Source organism: Tachypleus tridentatus, chromosome 6, assembly GCF_004210375.1.
Source record: "Tachypleus tridentatus isolate NWPU-2018 chromosome 6, ASM421037v1, whole genome shotgun sequence".
In the NCBI taxonomy this organism is placed as follows: domain Eukaryota; kingdom Metazoa; phylum Arthropoda; class Merostomata; order Xiphosura; family Limulidae; genus Tachypleus; species Tachypleus tridentatus.
The window spans coordinates 158,852,441-158,879,999 of NC_134830.1; the positions used below are offsets into that span (position 1 = coordinate 158,852,441).

The 27,559-nt window shown below is 31.3% G+C and overlaps 1 protein-coding gene across 1 annotated transcript in view; it reads right to left on the reverse strand.

The window, feature by feature from the left end:
• Positions 1–2,144: 2,144 nt before the first annotated feature.
• LOC143254248 (chromodomain-helicase-DNA-binding protein 4-like) overlaps positions 2,145–27,559 on the reverse strand; it is an 82,213-nt gene continuing 56,798 nt past the window's right edge. Inside the window, 23 exon segments of the mRNA XM_076509103.1 lie at positions 2,145–6,777; positions 7,082–7,180; positions 8,456–8,572; positions 8,975–9,187; positions 9,796–9,890; positions 10,497–10,597; positions 11,088–11,220; positions 11,796–12,075; positions 12,456–12,527; positions 14,285–14,390; positions 15,361–15,651; positions 17,326–17,512; positions 17,629–17,720; positions 19,898–19,992; positions 20,604–20,645; positions 21,913–22,020; positions 22,023–22,146; positions 22,739–22,881; positions 24,146–24,287; positions 25,389–25,481; positions 25,933–26,057; positions 26,388–26,505; positions 27,235–27,366. Coding sequence (XP_076365218.1) covers positions 6,677–6,777; positions 7,082–7,180; positions 8,456–8,572; positions 8,975–9,187; positions 9,796–9,890; positions 10,497–10,597; positions 11,088–11,220; positions 11,796–12,075; positions 12,456–12,527; positions 14,285–14,390; positions 15,361–15,651; positions 17,326–17,512; positions 17,629–17,720; positions 19,898–19,992; positions 20,604–20,645; positions 21,913–22,020; positions 22,023–22,146; positions 22,739–22,881; positions 24,146–24,287; positions 25,389–25,481; positions 25,933–26,057; positions 26,388–26,505; positions 27,235–27,366 — 3,009 coding nt within the window. The 3' untranslated portion in view covers positions 2,145–6,676.

The following is a 27,559-nucleotide window of genomic DNA, read 5'->3' on the forward strand; positions in this document are numbered from 1 at the left end:
ACGTTCTCAAATTAACTATTGAAATATTCCTCGATTTCGTGCATAATTCTTTTTTAAATTTAAATAACTGATCGTAGACAAGGCATCATTGTCACCACCATTTTTTTTACGGCCTTAAATCGAATAAGGAGATCGTCTGCCGCTGAAAGTTTGGATTGTATAGCTGTGAGACACTACATAACCCGAAACGAAAAGAAAGCACTAAACGAAACCCACCACAAGTAAAAATTGAAACTTTACAAATATCACAGTATTTATGTACATCATTTGTAGACGATATATATTTAATTTACAAGTTAGAAATAGTAATGTGTAAGTGATTTTATTTTAAATCCATACAATCGGAACTCAGTCGTACGGAAAACTGTAGCTGTTTTAGGCATCAGAGCATCCGAAAAATTAAAAAAATATATACTAAAATTGCTTTTCCTTTAACGATAATTTAGTATTGAAATTTTCGAATTGAACAGATATTATAGTTTTGTTTCGCCTCTCACAGAAAAATCTTCATTTGAAAATCACCATTTCAACAGTTATATCAAGAAAGTCCGCTGCCTTTTTCAAAGTGATTTACCTATATTAAAACCTGTTTTCAATGATATGCTAATAAACATACAATAGAATGTCTGAAAATCATTTTCACTCTAGTCTGAGTGGGGTTCCTTTTGTTTCGCGCAAAGCTACACAAAGACCATCTCTGCTAGCCGTCCCTAATTTACCGCTGATAAACCAGGGGGAAGGCAGCTAATCCACACACCAATTACCGCCAATTTTCTAGCGAATAGTGGGACTAACCATCCCATTACAACGTATTCGCGGCTGAAAAGGCGAGCATGTTTGGTGGGACGGGAATTTAAGCTCGAGATTGCGAGTCAAGCGCCTCTTAACCACCAAGCTAGGCCTAGCCGATCGGACAGGAAAATCGTTCAATAAGATTCGAATCCAATGAATAAAACAACAAAACTGTAAAGTAGAATAACAGTAAGAAATAATTAGGTTGAGCTCACCGTAACTACTTTGTATCATCACGGATCGTTTGGTGACTGCCAACTGTAGACATGAAGGACCAGAACAACCGACGAAAGCAAAAAAAACAAAAAAAACAGGGTCCTAGTGGTCATAAACATGAAACCTATTGTTAAAATACAAATCAAAATAGAAAAGAAGTGATAATTAATAATAAAACATAGGTTTATGAAGACTTTAAAAATACCAAATAATTCTGGGAGTTTTCTGCATTTTTTTCAAAGTAAAATATTAAATGGTTTTAAGGACGGAACTACATGAAGGGCTATTGATGCTCCACCCACCATGGTTTTGTGTCGTAAGCCGAAAGAGTTATCGTTAAATTATTAAAGGCACATGAAATCGAACCTTAAACTTGTGCAAAATTTTATGAGCAATTGGTCTAGGAAACTTTATCATAATTACCACCAAATATGACAATTTCCATAAGATCGTTTCATGATTTTAAGATTGTTATATCCAAGTATTATCAATTCTATCACCATTTTTCATGTATACAAGTTTTAAAATAGTATTCCAAATTATGTTACCAAGTTGATGTGAATCTTACAAAACTACAGAAACCTTTCTCGTTCCATTTTTGTTCTTCAAGTAATAAAAGTTTAAATTTAAAAAGTGGAAAAGAGCTGGAAAGTTTTAGATAGCAAAACAAAAAAAATTGTTCGACATTTCATTCCTTAGATTAAGTTAAGTTTTGACACTTCCACAGAACTGTCTTTAAAAAAAAAGAAAAACTTTGCAAACTTAACCTAAAATTCAAAGTTCCTCTAGTTTGGCTTTTTTTTTTTTTCTCTCTCTCTCTCTCTCTCTCTTTGTAACAGGTTTACTGCAGCTGAATAAATTTCCCAGGGGGCATCGTTGATGCTTTGAAGTTAATATATTACACTTTTGTAAAGAGATAGGTTTTGACTTAGAAATAACGCAGTTACGCTAGAGAAGTGTCACACTGAGCCTTACAGTGGTAACAATTTTACAGTATATTTCGAGACACTTTACTGCTATATTTCCTTCGTCAAACCCAGCAGCAGTAGAACAAAGCACTTAAAAAAAATAGTAATTTAAACACCTAATTTACTTTGTTTTCCATAACTATAATGATGACAGTATTAAAACAAACATACAAGATAAAACGAACACTTTTATTATCAAGAAAACACTACAAGATAAAAAAAACAAAACCTCTCGAGTATCTATAAGAAATGTTTATTATAACAATTATTATTAAAGAAATCGGTGAAACTGTAGACAACGTCCTCTGTCGACCACATATGATAAACTATAATTACTATTAAAGAAAAAAAAAAGCAAGCCTTTTTTATTTTCTCCTCTATTTCTTTATGATACAGAAACCAAGAATCAACTACATCATCTGTTTAGGTAAATGGAGGATGATTAAGGCATTGATGTTTTACTACACTGTCTAATAAGGTGAATAACATACTAAATACATCCAGAAGATCAAATATTGGAAGGATTTTCCTATTCAAGTAAAAAAAATCGAAAACTATTTGCAATCAAAATATTATTAAAAACTTCTTATCGCAAGATTACGATACTTAACCACTTAATATTACATATATATAAAACCAAAGTGCATTCTTACATACTTTCTACTTCCGTGACATCATAATCTTATTGCATGCCTCAGTTTATGAGCATGTGCACTGGTCAAAAAATTTATAAAACGCACAGCCTATCGTGGATAAAAATATATAGGGTATGAAGCATGCGACCACAGATACCGTGTATATTCGACGACAACAAAAACATCAGGTTGACTGTGCAAAATTAATTAAAAGTACATAAACAGTCTTATTAAAGTGCATGGCTTGAGCTGTTATCGTGAACACAAGCGAAAGATGTCGAGAAAACCCATTTGTAGAGAAACTTTTATGCAAAAATGGTTCGTTTGGGTTGAGAAAATACGTAAAATATTGTCTCAACCCAAACGAGCCGTTTTTGCATATATAAAATATATGCAAGTTATAATGAAAAGCACAAACAACCAATCGCCAAATTATCGGTAGTTCTATTGTGTCGCGCGATTATTGGTTTACATTACTGAGCAATAACATGCAATAAATTATATTATTATTTTATTATTATAAATAAAAAAGCATACAGAAAACAGGCCAACACAATCCACTATTAATTAATTCCTTGAGTGTTCTTCCAAACTAAAAGTAATACAAGTATTTACCAATAGATGGCGAGAAAGTTGTGTTCCACCAATAGCGTGAACAACAACAAATATCCAAGTAGAAACAGCACTGGAAAAATAACAAAACGAAAAACTGGAACCTGTAGACGGAATAGTAGTTTAATATACTTTTATATTTTAATTGACTTCTTTCCCACCAGGAAATATCAGTCCGACATTCTGGAAAAAAATCATTGTTGAGAAATAATTTCTTAAACAGGACTGCAATCGTAATCTTCCTTGTAAGTAATAACACGTGCAACTAAAACAATGCTACTAACAATTAAAAGTCGTACGTTAAACAGCGCAAGTTCTCTTACACAATGGTATTAATTTTACGAGCACCGATGAAAACTTCAAATGCACATATTCTATTGGCTTCAATTTTAAAACTTGAAAACTGAGTTATTACCATCGGAAGGACATTATTTTACGTAAAAAAAAGAAGTGATATTTATCTTGTTTTCATCAAATCGTTCTGTTAAATAACAGAAGCATTTAATTTTTACTGACCAAAACATACCGGATTAAACTAACTTCTTTACTTTCTACTATACCCGATAGTAAAGCTAAGGGCAAATGAAGCTGTCTTATGCGAAAATCATTTGCATAATCATTACTGGAGAAGATTTTAATTCCTTTTCAAATTTCTTTATGATTTAGCAATTACAAGTTTCACACAAAATCATTTATCCGTTTGTAAAATTTATTTTGATAAGAGCAGTAAAAAAAAAAGAAATTGAAACGAATATTTGCATAGAAATTCACAAATTTCTTTTTAAAGTACGTGCTGTAAATATTTAATTTCATGTCATATTACCGAAACGTAAATACTTTAAATCATTTTCAACACATTTGACAGCTCTTTATAACATGTAAAACCTTACGTCAGTTCCACGCTTCTAGAACAAATCCAATTTACGCTATTACTATTAGCGAATATAGAGAAATATTTCAGATATACTAAACATGTGATATAGGTAACACCTGTATATTTTTTTTTCCAGAGACGCATGGTACACACATAGACACAAATCAACAATAAATGTTTTCTAAAACCTTAAACATGAATATTAATTAATAATCAAATTAAATGTATCTCTAGCTCACCACGGAATTCAAACATGCATATTTTGAAAATAAAAGTCGGAAGTGGACAGCTGTACCACAGAATTTTCAACAACAGGACTTAACACGTGTCTATACATTTTATTTATGAGAGTTAATGTAACTTGACAAATGTCTTAAATGTACAAGCTGGAATGCTGATAACAGCAAAAGATGAAGAACAAACACGAAACATGATAATATCACAAAAGAATAAAAAAAAGTCCCTCTAGTTTGTTATAATCACAGTTTTGTTGTTTTTCACTGGAATTATTTTTTAGTACACAAACTACAACGTTAAAACAAATAATCCAGTTACACATAAACACACCTGCAGCAGTGTACCACTTATTCAAGAAATGTTGTAGTTTTTCTTCTTTTAAACTGCTCTATTGTACCATTTATCATACTAATCAATTTCTTTTTCTCCTTACTTCTAAACTTACCATATAAATCTTTTATATGAGCATATAAATTCTGCCAGTCATCATATACGAACCTCTACATATATTTGGTGGAAGATGTTTTTCCCCAAATTAATTAATTAAAAACAAAATTCACTCTTCTTTGTAAAATCTTAAGTTTGTTTTCTTTCAGTACAATGAAATCAAGATTTTAATTATTTCTGTAACACAAAAGTAAACAGAATCAAACATTGTTCAGAGGACCGATGTTACATGTTTATAAACCACAACGAATTTGGTTATATTATTAAATTGTGATAATACAATACTTTTCAGAGAAATAAACAGAGAGAAAGCTAGTAAATGAAAAGTTAAAACCAAAACATAATAGCAGAAAAAATAGATCTGTAACTGCTTGATAACATTTAAGCACGAAGAACAGTCAGTAACTGACATTTCTTTTTACAAATCTAATTGGTTAATGTTCTTCATTGCGACATTTTATAAACATATGGCTGCAAAGTTGTGATGTTTAAGTTAATGTTTTTTATTTTACTACCTGATACCAAGGAAATTAAGAATTACCAGTAGTAGTTGAATAATTGTTAGTGGTAAAACATTAAACCAGGTTTGTTTTTTAGTGTTCAAAACCAAGCTTATCTTAAGGTCATTATTGGATCAACTGAACATTACCACACAAATGCAAGAACTCCCGATTAAACATGTTAACACCACAGGGCCACGAGAAGGCGACAAGATATAGTGAATGTAACATAACTAATATTATCACTATAATACAAATATCCTAAAGGAAGTTCAAAATGGAAAGATACTGAAAATGTAAAGTAGAAATTTAAAAAAATAGATGCATTTTTTAAAATTACCAATGAAATGAAACATCTGACTTTCTACTCCACTGGTATGTTGTTGTTTTAATGGCATCTTCCCCTTCTAAACATTACTTTGTTGTACCCCTACTTATCGCTGTATCATCTTGTGTGTACTCTAGGTGTCATTTTTCTCATGTTAATTGTTGTTACTATATCATTTAATGTATACGTAAAAACGGCTCGTTTGGGTTGAAAAAATATTTTACGTAGAGGAGCGAACAACGTTTCGACCTTCTTCGGTCATCGTCAGGTTCACAAAGGGGTTGTGTAAAGGAATGTAGAGGGTGTGCTTATATATTCAAACACTCAGTTACACAACCCTTTACAAACATATGGTCAGCTTCCGGTCAGTTACCTCTTTCTTTCTTTGTGAACCTGACGCTCACAGAAGGTCAAAACATTGTTCGCTCCTCTACATAAAATATTTTCTCAAACCATACGAGCTGTTTTTACGTGTATATTTTTCTCTACAAGTGGGTTTTCTTGACATCACTATTTATATGACTTAATATTCGGAATATATGTATGATAGTTTTTAAAACGTCACTTTTTAATTTGTATTTTCAGATATAATTTATTTATTTCTACAGTCATAGTTGCCCTACTGACTCTCTGCAACCCTTCTGGGGGATGCATCTCACAATTTGCACCCACAGTTATACTATTTTCAAACTGTTTTTTTAACTCATGTTGTTATTTCCCAGCAGTTAATAATATTTCGTATGTTTTGTTAAGTTCACACAGAATACACTTTTCGTGTCTTGTGCTTTTCTCACTTTGCTACCCAGATTTCCTGTGGCCTTGAAATATTGGTTATTCGTAAATGCTCTTCTTGTTGAATTTTCAGTTGAACCAATATTAACCTGTAGTTTTAATGGGTTTTTTTTTAATGAATAAACTAATTTAGTTTCAGAAGTTTTTTCAGATGACTTTAAAATCTGATGATCAGCCGACATTTCTTCTTTTATAAACTTGTAGTTTCTGTCCTTTAGTTGGTTCAGTTCCTTAACTTGCAAAAAATAAATAAAACGTTGATAAGCTAACATGAATTATTTATTCTCTAACCCTGGTGTTGAAGGGCCTACTCTACTGGTAGATGCCTTGTCACTTCCCGACTTCAGTGACAGATCTTCAGCCACTCCCAAAGTGCCTTAAAAATATTCACAGGTGGTGCATTACTCAAAAGGAACATACTATATAGAACTACAGGAATATTATTCATAAAACAATCTCCATTTGTAAAATAAGTATTTCTGTTTTTAACATTAACATAATCTTACAGTTAAGTTCAGTAAAAGTTTCATAAATTTACATACAGATCTTGTATTTAACAAACAAGGATAACTTAAACAGTGGAGATGAAAAGACTGATTCCAACAGAAACAGTTTTAAACTTGTTACTGAAATTACTGATTGAAATAAAGCATAAATAAATGTTCTATATAAGAACATACCTTTGGACATCTGGGCCTGATGAGCAGTCAAGTCAATACCAGATGTAGGGAGATGTGGACCAGGGACCGATCCACCCACTGGCATCTGTGGGTTTACAGCTGTATGTGTAACAAACACTCGATTAAAACATGTTATTATGACATAGAACAGAAAAGGAAACAATGTTCATAACTTTTACATATTAAATAAGTATTAAGATTCACTCGACAATTTCTTCCACACACACAAGGATTATCGTTTTGTTTACAGTTCTATTTTTTTAAACATATTTTTAAAGCTAAAAATATATGTGGAAATAAACGTACAAAATTAGTTCACCATCTGGACCTCAAAGAGAGTACCTTTAACTACAAAACAGTTAAAACTGGCACAAATAAAATTCAGGTTAAAGTTACTGTGACAATACGAATATTTTACACACAGGACGTTGTCCATATTTGCTTATAAGGTTTTTGTCCTGCAGTCTTGTTGTCCCATTTGAATAAAAAACAGACAAGAGATGCACCAATACACTAAGAATTAGTAACAATTGAGATGTTACACCATGTGTTTTATAACATGTGCTGTGGTTATACTTCATTTGCAACAGTTTAACTCCTTTAAGCAGGTGGAATGTGTGTACACAAAATCAAACTTGCACATTGTAATTTATTTTGACACATACTAAATAATATATAACTGTGCTGAATCTTATGGAAGCATTAAGGCCTGGGACCCAAAAATTAGCCGCTACACACAAAACATACACTAACTAAAAATGAGGCACTAATTTCTTTTTTCCGAATTACACATTAAGTTACAATAAAATTTAAAATAATTAAACCAGTGTTATTCTCCTAGTCAATCCTATAAACTGTACTTAAATAACAGTAAGTATCTTTGAAATATTGGAACATGAATCTCATATTCATTCTGAGCTAATATTTACACAGTATTTGTCCAAATAACAATTACCTTAACCTGTCAATAACAAAACATAGTGAATGTTTCAAGAAATACTTGCTTGTCATTCATGTTTTACAGTCATCACAAAGATTTACATTTTTAAATAAGCAAGAACCCACACCTTATCAATACCATGCAAAAAAAAAAAACTAATCGTAACATACATTACAGGGAACTCATGATGGAGTTCTAAAGTATTATGATAAGTCACAGTATCGTATCAGCTTACAATCCACAAAAATATAAGACAATTACCAGTATATCCAAAAAAAACCCTCTTCTACCTCAGTATGATCAGGCCTTTCCAAACATATATAGATGTGCAATAAATACATTTACAGCACTAAAACATATATAGATGTGCAATAAATACATTTACAGCACTAAAACATATATAGATGTGCAATAAATACATTTACAGCACTAACCTCCTCCTGGGAATGATGAGTGTGATAAGAGATGCTGTGATGACAAAGGAAACTGACCTCTGTACCCAGAAAAATTGGTTCCTGAAAACGATGTAGGTGGCACCCCTGGAGGAAAACCTGCAAAATAAATTATATAAAAGGGTATGTTTATCTTGCATATCCTAACCCTTAAAAATAAATATTTCCAAACAAAAAAAAAACAAAAGAAATTCACACCTAACGCTTACAAACACTCGGACAAATTAAACAATCAGCGAGTACTACTTTTATAAGAGTACAGCTCATATAAATAGAATATGTAGACTTGTAAAAGCAAAAACATGAAAATATGCTAGAAACTATAAAAAAAAAAACACATACACACAATTAATAATGTGTCATTACTTATGATGTATAATAGTTTGGGTTTCCTACTTATGAAAGCAACAATGAGAAAAACAAAACAAACATGGAAGTAAATTCCACCATATAAAGAAATAAAACCAATATCATTTGTAGAACATCAGAGATGTTACAAACCTGGATGTGGACCACCACCCTGTGCAGCAAATGTTGGTAGTTGTGTGGGGGGTAGCGTAACACCAGGCTGGGGTTGGCCCGTCAGTCGAGACAGTATTCCCCGTTCAGACATCTGAAGTCTCTGTGCCACTGGTGGTATTCGAGCAAGCGTAGCAGGGAGTCGACTCACGTCCGACTTCATGTCACTCAAAAGCTCTTCCAACTGGTTAAGCACTAATAAGAACACATGTCTTTAAGATTAGGGTTAACCTCAAAAAGTCAAGGGTAATATTATATTATAGTTCCTTAGTTTATCATGACAATCAAAAATAAATATTTCAAACAAAAAACAATGTTACATGTAAGGCTTACAAAACTCGCATGAGAACAAATATAAGGAACAGAAGTGCTTTTTCTTTGTTTACTCATACAGCAGAAGAAATACTAATGAAGAGACTGTATTGAATTGGTAAACTAAAACAATATTTAAACAAAACCCTAAGCCCACTGCTTTTTTGTTCCACTATTAGTTTTCTTGATTTCGATTTCGAATTTGTTGGAAATACTTCAATAAAAATAGAACTGGAACGACGACACTCGCCCGGCACTTGTATTATAAAGATAACTGAAATGCCTCCGATATTTTACAACAGTTACTTTGAAATGAAATCAAGTTACAGCTTCCAGTCTTCCTAATGTAATTATTTATTTATTCTGTTGTCAAACAAGAACTGGGTATCATTCTCTCAAAAAAAAAAAAAATCATATCAGGTTGACGACTTAGTTGTAGTTGAGAATAATTAGCTTAATATTCGTTCCTAGTTGTACTTAAAATTACAAACCTTTGTGCAGAACAGCATTGGCTGGTTTATTCCCTGCCAATGATTCTTTGGACAGATGTTGGTGAGATTCTGCCAAGCATTCCAACTCTGCAAACCTGTTAAAGTTCAATGAATTACGTAAATATTATTTTACAAGTATTTATCAAACAAAATATCAAAGAAACAAAAGTTTCTGATCAGCCACCCAACAGACAAATTAAAATATTATTTGAACTTTTAAATTATGTATAAATCTTGCAACTGAAGAATATTTTTAGATCTCATTTTAAAACCTTTTGGAACTATAGTTTTGTAAAATAGTTTTTCTCATCAGAAGCAAGAAAAACAAATCTTAGTTTCATACCTATGATGACTTGGTACTGATGGTGATGACTCACCAGTTCCTATGGGAACAAGCCTATGTGAAAGAAAGAGAGACCACATCTCTTTTCATGGATCTTCCACCATACTTCAGCACTGGAAGTATGAGTGGTCACTGCCACTTTTGTAAACATTATGTTTACTGATTAGGGTATTTCACTAGTTTGGGTTAGGGTATAGATTCTGGGCCTGTTATACTCTCCTAAATTTTCAGCTATGCAAGTTTCACTTCAGAAATGTTATTTTGGTTGTTCATCGTCAACAACTAAACTACAATATGAATATCATTCCTCTGTATGAAAGTATTTATCAGAATTACCACATTTATCAGTTTTGTCTACCTTGCATTTAGTGCCATAGCTGGGTGGCTGCCATCTTGGGTTAAGTTCAGATAAGCTGCTCGACGTAGTTGTTCTTCAATGACCAGAGCTTGTTCCAGGAGCTGTTAAGAAAACAAAATCACCTTTCAAGATTCTTCCACTTTATAATACTGGATTTGTTAATATGTTAAACAGCCACAATAAACCTGGCACAATTTTGATACTTTAAATAAAACACTATTTTACACTGTTGACAAGACACTTAATAATAGCAAGAAAACACAATAAATATTCACTTTTAAATAAAAGAATAACATTAAATAACAAAAACATTCTTCTTAGTTAGGATGTCATAGAGGAGGACATCTGGTGGCCATCTTATCAAGCTGCTATCTAAATATTCAAATTAAAAAGGCATTTATAAATTCTTTATACATCAGTAAATTGTTATATTAACAGTGATCATTCAGAGATAAAGAAAAGTTTAACAACATGAAAATATTATCCCACTATCGAAATACAAAAAAAATGAAGTAAAAACCTCACTCCCCAACATTAAAAAAAAAAAAAAAACTATCATGTTAAAACACTCAAGTTTTTCTTGTTGCTTACCTTAAACCTTCTAGCCAGGAACTTGTTTTTGATTTCGAGAAAGTTGCCCTTGCCAACATCCATTTTGAAAGGTTCATTGATTATAGCAAACATAGAGTCATTCTGGATATCTTGCCATCTTCCATAACCATGTCTATAAAGGTAGTTCAGAAAAACCCTCTGATATTATTTAAAAACAAAGCTGTATCCTATCTGGCTTAATAAAGGTCTATATCATCTAACAAAAATAGACCTGTCACTAAAACATTAGGAAAAGTTAAATATAGAACTCATTACACATAAGAACCCAACAGAAACAGAAGAAATATTTTACACATTGAACTTCAATACTTTTAACGTATTCATTACAAGATTGTTTGTTTGACCCTCAGATTACGAGTCAAGTGCCTTAACCACCTGGCCACACCGGGCTGCTCTTTCAATGTTACAAATCATTTGTGGAAAATTAGAAATGAAGCAATATGGTTATAGATTATACCTAACATATTTACGGGCTCCACAATAACACAGTGGTAAGAACATTCAATCCTAAAAAACTCAGTTTTGATGCATGCATTGGGCAGAGCACAGATAACCTTGTGTTTAAACAACAAAGAAAGATTTCTTTGACCGAATGCAATCACAAACTAAAGATTAATTGAAGAGAAAAAATAAACAAAGATTTTCTAAATATTCTTCAAATAACACTACACGTCGTGATAAGGATACTTTACAATGCCAGACAGTAGCCAGTAGTCGTGACGACGATGCCAAATTTCATATTCTCTTCCAAGGACAGCAGCTTTTTCTTCATTCTGCCAAAGTGTGTGAAGCTCCGTGAAGCCTCCATCAGCAATGTTGAACATAAATTTTCTCTTCTGCTTGGTCTGATCGGACTTCTTGTCCTGTTGGTGAAACTGTGAATCTACCTTGGTTTCTCCTTCTTCATCTGCCTTGTTTTTAGGCTTTTCATCTTTTTCAGGTTTATTTTCAACCTTTATTTCTGAATCTACCAACATAATCAGTGACATTAACCACACAAAAACAATATCTACCATTCAATTAAAATAACTTCACAAGTTAGTATTAAAGTAACTGCAAAATGTCAAATGAACATTACTGCTTCAAACTGTTCAGTGCCGTAGACGAGTTAATTTGTTCTCAATAATACCTATCTTCAATGCTAGATGTCAGCACTGTACATGCATTTGACCTACTTACAAATTGTTTCACTTTCGATCCAAAATGGTGTCACGAAAAAAGTTACAAAATGAAGAAGCATCAGAGTTGTATTGTAGCAGCTGAAATACTTGGCAGTCAACAGGTTAATCCTACACAAACATTATCTCATATTGTTCCATTGTAATCTTTATTGTTTCAATATCACACCTGTTTTTTCCTTTTCTTCCTTGACTGCCTGTTTCTTGTCTCCACACCTCTCTTCCTGTTTTCTGTCAGTATCTACGTTTAATAAAAGGATGAAATAAAATACCAAGTTTACCTGAATCATAACGACTCTAATTTAAATGCCTGTCCAACTGTTAATAGTTTTTTTTATTTATTTTATGAATTAAAAAACAGCAACAAATTATCATTCACCCAGTGACTTGGAAATCTCACTCACTAACACTAACAACTTTCTGGTTAATTACAAACTGTCTGCACCAAAGATACTGAAAAAACTGTTTATAACACTAGGACCAGGAAACAATTTAAAACTGTGAAGTCACTTAAACTGATTTTTTCCTATTTTAACAATAAAATTAAGAGTTAACCACATGGTTTGTATTTCATTTACTTTTATTGTTTTTTTAAACACATTTCAGGGACTTTAAATTTTCAGGAATAACAAAAATGGATTTTTAAACAATTATCTATTTTAGATAACGTGGTCATGAATTAAAATATTAAATTCTGTTAATTACTGGTTTCAATAACATTCATTACGTTCAAGAATTTTGATCACTACTTTCAAATAGAAGCTTTTAAGGAAAATTATATTTTTATAAAGAAACTTTTGTGGAAAATACTAGGTATGATTACTTATAAACTTCGAGACCCATTGAACTAGAACTTTGGGGACTTTTTGCTAATGAATCAACCAAGTCTTCTGCATTCTGATCCTGCACAATGCTTGGCTAAGTTACGGTGCTTTTTTGCAGAGGAAATAAAAAGCTTTGGGGATTGCTCGGGGATTGCTACTGTCCCTTTCCAGCTATAATACAAACTTTTCTTCAAGCTCTTTAATGTTAAAAGTACAATTTCCAGTTATGGCAATCAATTATTGCATCAAATAAGTAAACAAAAAGCAAATGAAAGAATCACACTGAATTTCTAATCAGTGGACAATGAGAAAATACTCCAGTTTGCCAAGTATGTTTTAGACAAGATAAATTTGAATAAACTACAGATATATGCAGATTCACCTGTTGATTTGAGGACCAGGAGCTATTTGGATAAAATTCAAGTGTTTTCAAACAACATACAAACCCTGATGAGATTATTTGTCAATAGGAAAAAACCATTAAACCAACTTGTTATTTCAGATTCATGTTTTTATTCTTTATGCCAGTAATATCTGAGAATTACAAATCATCACACAATTGTGATTTATAGGTTTATGTAATTCCTTTGTTAAGAACTTATGTTTGCTTACGTTATAAAATTCAGAACTGTCTTTCAAAAACAATTTCTCTCCTTTATTACAAAGATCAGACCAGTGTTTTTTAAGTTTGTGATGAGAGAATCATATGATGCTAAAAGATATGCAAAATAAATTTCGAGATGAAAGTTTGTTGTTTGTTTACAAGATCATTAGAAATTCACGTGGCAAAAAGTTATTTTTCTACTTTAATCGACAAAGCATTTTTTAATGTCCACTTATCACGCAGACAATTACAGTATGTCCAGTGATGGTAATAAGAACAGTGATAATTTCTGGTCACATCTAAATGATTAACTGGTATTAGAAACCCTTAAATATCATAACTATGATAGCCAATACATTACGTACCACTGTAATATCACACACAGAAAAAGCCATTTACCAGATAGCTTGTGTTACATAATTTTCACAAGTACCAATATCTGTATGTTTTTTTATGAATTTAGAAGAATTAATCATGTGAGACAGATAAATTTTTTTTTTTTACCATATGAAGCAAACCAGCACTTCTGAGGAAACATTTATTCACATAATCTAAAACATCGTACAGTACCGAGGTTATCCACTTCCATCCACTCTTCTTCCTGCGTTTCTTTCTTTTCAGAATTTTTATCTTCTTCGGGTTTCTTTTCTTCTACTTCTTTGGGTTTTGCAGTTTCCTGTTATGGTGATTACAAAGTAGACATATACTGAACAAAAACAATAATTTTTAATAATTCTCAAATAGAGTTGCTGAAAAAAACAAAATCAACAAAGATAGTATGAAGACAATAAAACTAACCATGCAATTTAAATTTTTGCAAGAGATCATGTAATTCACAGCTAACGAACTTAGCCTATAATTAATTTGGGACGTGAAGTTTCATTAAAAATATAAAGTAAAAAAGAAATGAGTTTCAATGAGAACTACATTATTTATTACTCTTAAATCTGTTTTTAGAATATTATAATTAATTCATGTCCAAATACAACAAAATAGCTAATATAATTCAAAATAACAAAAATGCATTTTCATGTATCATCTGACGTACAACTGTGACATCAACAATAAAAATGTTACAATAGTAAACATAAAATATTCTTTAAAATCAAAAACAAAAGATGACCCAGGAACGTTCAAAGTGAAAAGATGTGTACTTATAAACAGTAAATGTATTTAAAATCACAATATGTACATTATTACAAAAGGTATTTTATTACCATTATGTTTCAATTCTTAATAATGTGACTACATGTCAGATGAACATACGAGAAAGCTCCTTATTGTTACATCAACCATTTTGTCATGTTAAGACTGGGTTTGTGTTCAGTGGGGTATCTACCTCTTAATAAAATTGCAAGGTACAGAATTTTCACACGATACTGGCCACTCCTCTTCATAAAAAAAAAAAGACGTTGACACTTCAATGTACGCTATGCTACCCAAACCCTTCAGTGTTTTATTTCTCATCTCAATCTTGTAAGGTATCTTATAATAACACCACCCAATTTATATTCATTCACTAAACTGACACAGAATGTTGTATTTAACAGTTACACTTATTTCACACCTTTATCTTTTTTTTTTAATTTTATTTACGCAGTTTTGTTAATAATAATTCTAGTTTTTAACTCTATCCTAACTAATACCTCTTTAGTTTCTTCAGACTTGCTAGTTATTTCATTGTCATTGTCAGTTGTTTCTTTTCCATTCTCTTCCATAACACTGGAGACTGGTGTAGGAACTGGGGTAGATGCCTTACTGTCTACAGGAGTTGGGACAGGAGAAGTGTTACTGCTAGGTAACGACGTAACGGAAGTTGCGCCGAAGGTTGCAGATGTCGACTGAACACCTAGTTGAGAACTTTCAGTTGCTGACTTCAGCAACAGGTCTTCAGCAGGCATGCTGTATAAACCGTTGATATGTTCAAATTCCTGAACCTAAAACAAATGTTGAGCACAATTAAAATTATGACCAACAAAAGTATTCAACCTTCCTTCAAACACTTGTTTAATTAACTCCACTGGAAATTAGATTTTGTTTTTAATAATGTTGGAAACAAAATAGAAGTAAATGATTGAACAAAAATATGAAACTCAAACATTCGATTAAATACAAAACCATATAAAATGTACCATTCTAATAGTTTTGTTTATAAAACTGCTGGTATGTATAACACTTAAAATATTCTCTGGATAATTACCTTCTAAAAGAATGCATATTTGAGTAATTAAAATGAGAGACCATTTCAGGTTTAAGGTGACTATAAAAGGAACATTTTATTTCAACCCAACAGAAAGTAGTCTCCAATTTCAAATTTTAGTAATGCCAGAGGAAACTTCATAATTCAACATACTCTAGATAAATAAATGATTTCCAACATTAGGAAGTACCAAACCTTAGTGTAAAAAATTTTCTATGGCCCAAATAAATATATCGCTTGATTTCCAGACAACAATGATGACAACAATTCATCATGGGAAGATGAAAAATATGTTTTAATTCCCAGAACTTATTCTATAACTTTATTATTTTCAGAACCCTTTAAATGCACTAGTTTTAATCTTAGATAAACTCCATTAAACATTTTAGTTGATAAAATTTCTTTCATCAAGACGGAGTTTCAAAGAATGAATCAGTTTAAATAAAAAGTAACAACAAAAAAACATGTTTCAATAACACATCTGTTAATAATAATAAAAAAATTCAACAACTCCTCTTGGTGTCATATACAGAAAACTTAATCATAAAGAAACCTATATATAATAGTCAAAAGTCACGTTCAAAACCTACTGACTCAAAGTCCCACTTAAAAGACACTATCTTCAGTTTGTTTAGTTTTGTGGTTGTTAAAGCAAAAGGATACACAGTGGGTTGCTTTACTCACTGTAGATATTGAAATCCAACTTTTAAGAGTAATAAGCTCTCTGACATACTGTTTATTCAAGCCATTCAGCTGTCCTTCACACATTAAACAAGAACAAAATTATTTGTATTAATCCATATCTTTCACAATGAAAATATTCTGTCATAATGAAAAACAAAAACACTAGAAAATCTGTACAGAATATATGATGAATTAAAAAGAAAAGAACATTCTGGTGACAAACTTCGTAATGCTCTCCTATCTCCTGAAGAGAGGACTAATGCAACATTGCATAACGTGCCTGCCGATATTCTAATTTAGATAATTGACACAATTTGATCTTTAATGAACTGAGCAAACAAAACCACTAATAAAGGTAATAAATGTTAAACTGGTGTCTGCTCCACCTGAATCAGTTGTAGTTTTAAACAATAATAAGAAAGAAAGAAAAAAGGTAGTTAAAATATAGTGTTTAAACAAAGTATTTCTGTGCTTCTGATCTCAATAAGTTTGTTTTATCTCAAAATATCCACTTAAATGATGCAACTAGTTAATCTACCATTCAAAATAACAAGCAACTTTATTATTCAAAATAACTAGCAACTTTATTATTCAAAATAACAAGCAACTTTATTATTCAAAATAACAAGCAACTTTATTATTCAAAATAACAAGCAACTTTATTATTCAAAATAACAAGCAACTTTATTATTCAAAATAACAAAAAAATTTTAGAAAGGTTTTGTACCTTCTTTCTGATGAGTGACATGACACCAATTCGAGTAAGTACGTGTTGCCGAGACAGACCTTCACGAGGGATACCGTCAGCAAATGTTTCAGAATTGTCTGCTCCAGGCTCACACAAATGTCTCATGAACAGAGAAACGTAAGCTCTGAAATTCTTTTCCGACTTTCCACGCAGGTCCCGCACCAACCTGTTCGATTTAGTAAACAAAGTGTCTTTATTAAAATTTGCACCATAAATACACTTTGAATAATTAAAATAGCACATAAATACAGACCTAAGCATTGAAAATAAACAAAAACACACCACTGAGAGTTGAAAGCATCCTGTGGTGGCATGCCATATCTCATGATAGCATTCAGGAAGGCCTTACGTTGTCTGGCATTGAATCCAAGAACCTGAAAGAAGCAGAAAAAAAAATATTTTTTAAAACTAATGCTTCATGACAGTTAAAAGTACAATGCTATTTGAAGATAACAAACAACAGACATCAAAAACAGAAGTGTGAACAATCAGACATGTGATGTCGATGAACAATGTTACAAAGTTCTAAATATATTGTTACAGCAAGAATTAAAAAAAGGGAATCATATTTCATATGATACTTACATGTTAAGTGTAATTTACTCCCTTAACCCTTTCATTATGGGTTGGGTAGAATCAACCCAGCTCGTAACCAAGAAAACAATTATGCTACGATATTTGATAATATATGCATATCTTTACAAAATTTTGCAGGTTATTGGTATATATTACAAGGCTTTTGAACATAAAAGTTAAGGTTTTTAAATTAAGTATTACAAATTTGAAATTAAAGTTTTCCTTGTAAATATTAATTTAGGGTATTTTTATTATACAACTTGCCAAGCATTTCCCATTTTAAGATTAAACATTTTTATGCATTAGAATATCTTCAAATGAAAACAAAATCTTTATAACCTCTAGATAATTAACAAATGTATTTTTACAAAAAACTTTATATTCTGTTATTTTCACTACTGTATCTCTGTGAAGTTGATTCAATTTTATGTACTTCGCAACATCCATAAAATTAAGAAACAAGTCTAAATTATATTTGTTTTGTTCTAGAATGACTACAAAGTATAACACAAAAACACAAATGTTTAGTCTAAATGGCTTAAATCTTGTAACATTATAGATTTATATATATATATATATATATATATAAATTTATTATTTTTATTACATTGACCTTTAAATCATACCTGGCTAACATTACAGAAGTTGTAATGACACAGCACACTTGCAATCATGTTATCATAACGAAGAATATAAAATTGGCCTATCTTGGCTGTATTTTAGTGTAAAATACATTCACATTTCAGTTATAAATCCATTACATATGCATGTACAGTATTATTATTTACAATAAAGTTGTTAAGCTTAGTTTTCTTAAAACATAAAGCAGTAAATAAACAATTATAGCAAACTATCTTTTCTAGTTATCACCTTTGTACTCATTTGCTGGATGTTACAAAGTATTATAAAGATGTGAAGATGAAATAAATTTTTTTTTTTTTAACGTTTTGGGTTATTTCAAATTATGTACACACACACACACACACACGTTTGAAATAACCAAAAAATCGTAAATTATTATACTGACACCATAAAATTTTACCATAATTTATCAAGCTTATTAAATGAGATGTATTTCAGTCTAAAAAATAAGAAATTTCAAGCAGATTAGACTCAGTTTATACCTTGAAAATTTGTATTCAAAGAATGATACAACTTCATAATACTTAAAAATTTCTGAAAAAAGCTGCAAGGACACTGTTGGTTATTCACAACACAGACAGGAGTCCATGTATATAAGGGAGCATTTCAAAAAATGGAAAAAAGGGAGCAACACCAATATTTGATTCAGAACAACATATCATCATACAGAAAAGAGGTTCTTATTTGATATTCTAACTTGTCAGTATCAGTAATTTGAGTTCCTAATTCCTAAAAAAAACACATATTGCATTTAGACATCACAAACAACTAACGTGAAAAATACTGTATTCAACATACCACGACATAGAGACATTTAAAATTTCTTTTTTAAAATTTACTTGTAACTTAAGAAATTAATTGATCATACTAGAATTTGAGCTATAATCTAGAATTTGATACCAAACTTACTAACATACATTCATAAAACAGTAGTTCAATAAAAGTTTGAATGCATGACATGGCCTTTGACCTGTAGCAATAGATTTAACGACAGAAGTTTAACCAAAAAACCTGTCTCTTTATAATGTATGAACGTGTTACTCAAACTTACTTTAGTTATTAAAGGTCATACATGGGTAGTTCTCGTGGTTTACTATTCAAATATGACCTTTAAAAGAGTTAAATCTAAAGTCATGCACATCTACAAATATTCAGAAATGTAACAAACTCATGGATTGTTGTTCACAAAACATAACGTAGAGACATAGCATTAAAGTCTTTAATATTTTTTACAGCAATCCTTACTTATAAACATCACATATACACACAACTGCCTTTTTTGTAGAATCATTGACTAAAAGGAAATAATACATTATTTACAAGAACAACGTACTTCAATGTTGCCACCAACTCGTGCCAACAGTGGAGGGAGTGGTTTATCTTTTTCGTTCTGTCCACCTCTGCCCTTTCTTCCTCTGATGCTTTTTTCTATTAATAAAACTAAAATTGAGCTAAAAAAGTACAAAAATACATAACCTAAAAACACTGTTACATTACATATTTAAGCAGGATGAGCCACAGAAAGCCTCCCCAGTGATGATAATAATTAATCCTGTTGTATTTAATGTAACATTTTCCTTTTGGGATTGTTTACAAGATGAATCATACACTTTGAACTGTGACAAATTCAGTGATTATGACAGTCTGTAGCTTCATCTACATTTTAAAGTTTACTCCAGCCAACCATGAAAATTTGCAAAGTATACAAGTGAAGAATGCACTACATCCTATTAAATATTGTATGTCAGAAAGGTTTAGTATTAATAACAGGTATTTTCCATAATAGTTGAACTACAGCAATGGAAGATTTTGTCCTCCCCCCCAAAAAACAAAGCTAAAACTTCAGTTTCAAAACATGTGAAAACAATGAAACATTTGTTACATTTTTTCCCAACATCAAGTTTGAGAAAAATTACTTTTATCTCATCTTTTTTAGTAGAGTAGATTGAATTAAACAAAAAACAGCTTTGATTTTTAAAGGTTTTACTAAAAATTCATTAAACTAAATCTATAAATGTATTGTTCAAAACTCATTTTACCTTCATTCTTTTCTTCAAAATCATCATCATCTTCGTTATCATCTGTTGAAAAGAAAAACATTAAAAAAGAAAACTCAATAACAACCATACTTTGATGCAGTTAATGAACAATAAGCATAACTATTCAAGCAAAATAAAAACCTTAAGTGTACATTTCACACAAATTCCTTGAGAAACATCTGTCACAATTAAAAGTCAAACACTTTTGATACAAATATGCAAGAACCTGAAGGGAATTTAACTCATTCACTGCTTTCACAATTAAATAACCCTCTGACTAGCAGGCTAATTTTTTACAAAAAGTATACATTTGTTTCACTATTTCAAATAATTACCTAAAACTTGAGGCTGGTAAAATATTAGGGAGAAATGCACATTTCAATATGGCAGTAGAAATTCAAAACTAACATGTGGTTAATGTCACACTTTGAGGCAATGTTTTAAAGACGAATACGTGTCGTATGTAATTGTATGGTGCACTAAACAAACTTGAGAATAATAAGACGAGTACTGTAGAATACAAGTTCTGCATCAAAGCATATTACAAAATGACTCTCACCTCATCCAAGTTCAAAGAAAATATTAACTAGATACCACTCAAATTATTCAGTTAAACAACAATCAAAATTTAAACAAGTGCACCATTACTGGACAGCTGTTGACAAAGTGTGTGTGAATTATATAATAATGTCTAAATAACCATCACCTTCCACACTGAGAAAAACAACAATGATATCCTACTCAAGCCACTAGTGGTCACTCCCACTGCACAATAAGAGATTTTATCCTTAAAGTGTCATGACCTGAGCACCAATGGAAAATATTATTATACTTCAATATAGTATGCTCCACTCTACAGGAATTCTTCCCAAGGAAAAGTGGATGTGATATCTTAGTTTAATGACCCAGTACAATAAGTAACTATGATGAAAGGAATTAAGTGATTACCTTGAGTAATACGTGTACACTTATTGCAGTCAAAGAGTATGTTCTAAAGCAAAGCTTAAAAAAGATTACAGAAATTAAAAAAAATAAAATGAAAACAAGGTTTTAACTTTCATCAACAGTAAATGGTACAAGTAAAAACTGATACCTATATTTTCAGGTAAAAAATATTGTAGTGCTTTTGAGTGATGTTTCATCTAAAGCAATTATCATCAAAATAATGATCAAACACAGTATCATGAGGGCCCAACATAACTAAAATGTTTCAAATTACTACCAGAAGTCTGTGATTAACATATAAATTCAAAACCTGGATAAAGCTTGAAGCACAAACTTTACTAAGTGTGAGTAATTTTCCACTCACCTGATGGAACAGAGAAATCAGAGTTGTGGTCAGACAAGTTCTCTGGCCATGTTGAATCATCCTGTGGACCAACAGCAACATTGTAGTTCACCTGTTTTCTTACTCTTTCCCTTTCCCAAGGGTTCGAGCCATGTCTTCCTGTTGCTGTTCATAGTGGTGGCGTAGCAGTTTCTCCCAATATGCAGGATCTGCAGATTCCACCTCCTGTTTCAAGATCTCCGTTTCTGGCTCTTCCTGGAAAACACAACATTTGTTAAAGAATAACACTCTGAAAAATAAACATTTTATTTAGATTGCAATGAGTACTAATCAGATAGAAATATTTTATTTAAAAAAAAAAAAAAGCATAAATGGGAAGAATAACCTTTCATAGAGATGGAAGACTGAAATACTATTAGGATGTTGTTCCAAGGCATTAAAAACAGAATATTCAGGTGAGCGTTTGCTGCAACCTTCTGTTTGGAGTTATGATTAATACTACAACCTGTGCAAATGTAATGCCTGTTTGTTTGCTTTGGAATTTAGCGCAACGTTACACAAGGGCAATCTGTTCTAGCCATCCCTAATTTAGCAGCATAAGACTAGAGGGAAGGCAGCTAGACATTAGCCAACTCTTAGCTATTTTTCTACCAACAAATACCAGGATTGACCATCCCATTATAACACCCCCACAGCTGAAAAGGCGAGCATGTTTGGTACGACGGGGGTTCAAAACCTGCATCCCACAAATTATAATAACTTAACCCACCTGGCCATGCCAGGCCACAAAGTATATTATTTAACAGGAAATATGTTTTACATCAGCTCTGCTCTATCACATTCTTACCTCATCAGCTTCCTTGGTTACATAAGCAGCTACTTTGAAAGACTCAAGATACTCGTTGGCCCAGATTTCTTTCTGTTCAATACCTTGCTTGGTTCTATCTAGTAGTTCTTCAATGGCTTTATCATCATAATGAATTTCATCTTCTAAAAACATACAAATAGTCTTCATTAAAGTAAAATTAATTTCAATCTAATATAAAGAACTTGAAACATTATATTTTTTTAAATTCCAATACCTTCTGGGAAAAATACTTCATTGTAAAATTATGACAATTAAAAAAGGAAGGTGGCACGAGTGTAATGGGCATTAGATTTACACAATTTTTACCTCATTTAAAGAATCAGGAAGTGTAATATAAGTATCACTTCATAAAACCGATTCTTCAGGAGAGGGGTGAAGTTTAATTTTTAGAGCAAAACCACAACTGGTTATAATACCATGTTTACTGTGAGAAACTGAGCCCCAGATCTTAATTTGTTCGCTCGTTTTTGAATTTCGTGCAAAGCTACACAAGAGCTATCTGTGCCAGCTGTCCCTAATTTACAGATTTGAGACGAGAGGAAAGGCAGCTAGTCAGCACCACCCACTGCCCACTCTTGGGCTACTCTTACCAACAAATAGTGTGATTAACCATCACGTTATAATGCTTCCACAGCTGAAAGGTCAAGCACGTTTGGTGCGAAGGGGATTCAAACTCGTGACCCTCGAATTACGAGTCAAGTGCCTTAACCACCTGGTCATACTGGGCCACCAGATTTTAGTATATATTCTTAACTTTTCTGCTACCCCATCATGACACCAGGAAAAAGAGAAGCACTTTTCTGAATCCAACCAAGAAATCTTATGTATGAGTTGTCCAGCAACGAAATACTTAAAGTTGTTATCAAGTGAAACAGACCTGAATAACAAACACTGAAATTTCTTTTATAGCATTAGTACCAAAAACTTGAGTTTAAAAAAAAAAAATTATTTTTACAAGTATTACTCACTCAAAATGTATAACATGTAACAGAGCTGGACAACTGAACCAATTAATCAAATATAATTACATGAATCAGTATCCATACATAGATAAATTTATCAAAATCAAATCCATTCATTAAAACAATTATTTCCAATAATTATTATTTTTGATTATTCTAATAATCAGTTAACTGACATTACAGTTATCATGAAAATAACAAAAATGGATTACTCCTATATTTCATTATTCCAAATAATCAAATATTGTCGTTTGTTGTTAAGCACAAAGCTACACAAAGAGCTAATTTTGCTCTGCACAATTTAACTTCAAGCTTGTGTAAATTTGATATAATGATGTGTCACTAAAGTCGGTCAGCAGTCTAAATACAAAAGTTTGTGAATTTGAATGCAAGCCAACTTTATAATATAAAAACAATAACAGACCTTTCCCCTCTTCATCTTTGAAAAGCTCTTCTGTACCAAACCTCAGAATATCATCTAGTTCTTGTTTAGACATAGTGTTCGATCTGTTACCCAATCCTGGTCGTACCACTAGGTGAGTTAGCATCATTTTCTTTTTGGCAACCTAAACACATTTACACACACACACACATACAAAACGTTAGAATATGATTCTTCATCTTCAGAATAATCTCAATTTTGCAAATCATGACACACTGACTTTTATAAACAAATATCAAACGTACATTAATCTCCATAAACATGCTAATACTATCTACTGAATAACTAATAAAGACAGGATTAGTTGGTAACACGAAAATATAATACTTTTGCTAATCTAATGAATTATAATAAAATAAAACTATTTACATTAATCCTGGTTTTCCTTTTTAACAACCAGAGAATTTTTTTTATTAAAAATAAATAGTATGAATTGTTACTCACAGATGGCACACATCAACAAATTAATAACCAATACCTAATGTAATGACAGTTTTTATAGTCCATATCAAAGTTAAGTCAATCATAGGTAGATTGAACTTTAAATTGTAATTAAAATAAAACAGACTGAACTCTAAAGTCAGAACTGGAGTTTAACAACAAATTCCATTACTGAGAAATAATATTAATGTACAAAAACTTCTAAATTAATTTGAATAATTAATTAGAAAGAGGAGATACATAATAACAATACAATCCAAGCAGTGAATCAGTTTTGATAAGTTCCAGAAATTACAACTATAGAAATCTTATAATTAAAGAAAACTGTCATCAAATTAAGATTCTTATTACATGCCAAGTTCTTATATCTTACTTTTTCTTAGTCAAGTGAACCAAAATTAAAATTGATAAACACAGCTCTACAGACCTCAAAACTTTCTTATCTGCAATATTTTTGTTCCACTTGCTATCAAAGTAAATATTATTTGTAGTATGCATTTGTTTTTTTAACCTACTGAACTTAAATACAAGAAAAAAGCTCCAAATTAGTCCCAAAATTTAGCCCTTTCAAATTTTCTTCAGTACAGAAACCTGTTGTGGAAACACCCTTTTATACACTGTTCTTTTATTAACAGTCCTTATACATAATACTACTGAAGAGTTGGTTTAGATTTATAAAGCTGTATTAACTATGAGGTTTTATTTATATTTCTGGTTCCTCCATTTAAGTAAAGCTAGTTTCATCTAGCATAAAAATTAATTATTACCTGAAAAATCTACTGACCTGAGTGATTCTCTCCTCTACAGTTCCTCTCGTTACAAATCGATAGATCATAACTTTATTTGACTGCCCAATCCTGTGTGCTCGACTGAAAGCCTGTAAACAATCCAAACTTCAGAATCTTATAATTAGTTACTTTTTGAAATATGAACCAATTAAAAATTACAACTGTAGCAAAGTTTTAAAATACCTTTATTTACGAAAACACGATTATTCTCTGATTAAAAGGTAAATCTTTACACAACACCGTAGTCACGTTTCTTTACTGAATAATAGATACTGATAACTATAGCTATCAGTGAGGCACATACTAACAAATAACATGTTATTTACTGCTGGTGAGCATATGCTCCAGAATATTCTGATATAAACCAAACACCACACCCACTACTATTAGCACTAACTCCATATTTAAAAAGGTATGAATTATATATTTTACAGAAACTTAACAAATCACCATGTTTAACAACATTTAAGGTGATTCAAGTTTTGTGATTACCGAGTGGAAACTTTCAAGTTTTACAGAAATATATAGATAGTCTCTCACCTGTATGTCATTATGAGGGTTCCAGTCAGAGTCATATATGATGACTGTGTCAGCTGTGGCGAGATTAATTCCCAAGCCACCAGCTCTAGTCGAAAGAAGGAACACAAACTGCTGAGCTCCTGGGGCTAGAGATGAACAAGAAATATCACATAGGTTATAACATTTACTTACACAGTTTTCAAACTTCACACCAGACTCATTATACTACCACAAAAAATACTCTTTCAGCTTCTTGGACCATAATAAAATATTCATGCAACTATAAACTATAGTAATAAAGCCTTTTACAACTAGTGGTGGACCCTAATGAGGGTTCTGCAACATAAGTAAAACTACTTATGGATCATCTTGAAACTTACATAAACCCACACAAAAAACCATTAATCTTACAAATATACAAGTTAAATAATTCAAGGAGCAATGTTTCAGAATAAAAAACTGAGTGAGAAACTCACCATTGAATCTATCGATTGCATCTTGTCGTAAGTTGCCTGTTATACCACCATCAATTCTTTCATACTTATAACCTTCAGACTCAATAAAGTCTTCCATAATGTCCAACATCTTAGTCATCTAAAAAATTTACAGTAATAAATAAATATAAAACATCTTTATTCACAGGTTATCTTCATTTGGGATATTTTTAATAATGTGCACTTTCTTACAATTCACCGATTGTGGATATTTATTAAAATACCTTAAAGTATTTCACAAGACATTTTACAGTTAAAGCTTTTCAAACTAAGGTAAAAAATATATATTTTTAATAAATACAATGTTATTGTTAATTGAGAATTATTATATTTTATGACTAAAAGGTTTAACAATAAAAAACAAATGAATATACAATATTTTACCAATAATATCTGCTCACAAAAATTAAATAAAATTAGCATAAACAAGATTTTTCCACTGACTGACATCATGTAACTCAGAAAAATGTCATTATTACTTCATAAGGAAAATGAAGTCACTCATTAACAAACATCAAGAATTAAGAGAGACAAGAAGCTAATTTTTACTTCAACAGCTTGTTTCTTCACAACCCATATGCAGGAAGACTGAAACATTGTTCTTTATTTTAATAAAAGTTTTAATACCCATACCAGCCGTCTGGAGATACATAAACACGTATTTCAAACCTCATAGACTAACTTCATCATAACTTGTACATAAATAATGAAAAACACCCATTCAGCAAGTGCACACTCAACACAAAAAAACAAGGGTTTCTGAAATAGGGACAAAAACAGTTGTCTTAAAAAGACAAAAAGTTATGATACAGTACTAATCATTAGTTACCTGTGAAAAGATGAGGACTCTGTGACCAGTTTCTCTCAGTTGTCTCATCATTTTTGCTAACACAATAAATTTTCCACAGGCTTTTGTTAATGAACTACCTTCATAAGCACCGTTAGGCAACTTAGGTGCTTCCTGCAAAAAACATGAATTGTAAATATGGTGCATTTCTAAAATTAAACACATCCAGTTTTTATGTCTCAATAATAACAACAACCATTCAGTAACAACCACAAATACTATTATAGGTTTGGTGCTACAGTAATAACTTGCTTTCATGTCCACTCTTTAAAGTGTACAAACAAGGGTGTATACTTCACACAAATAA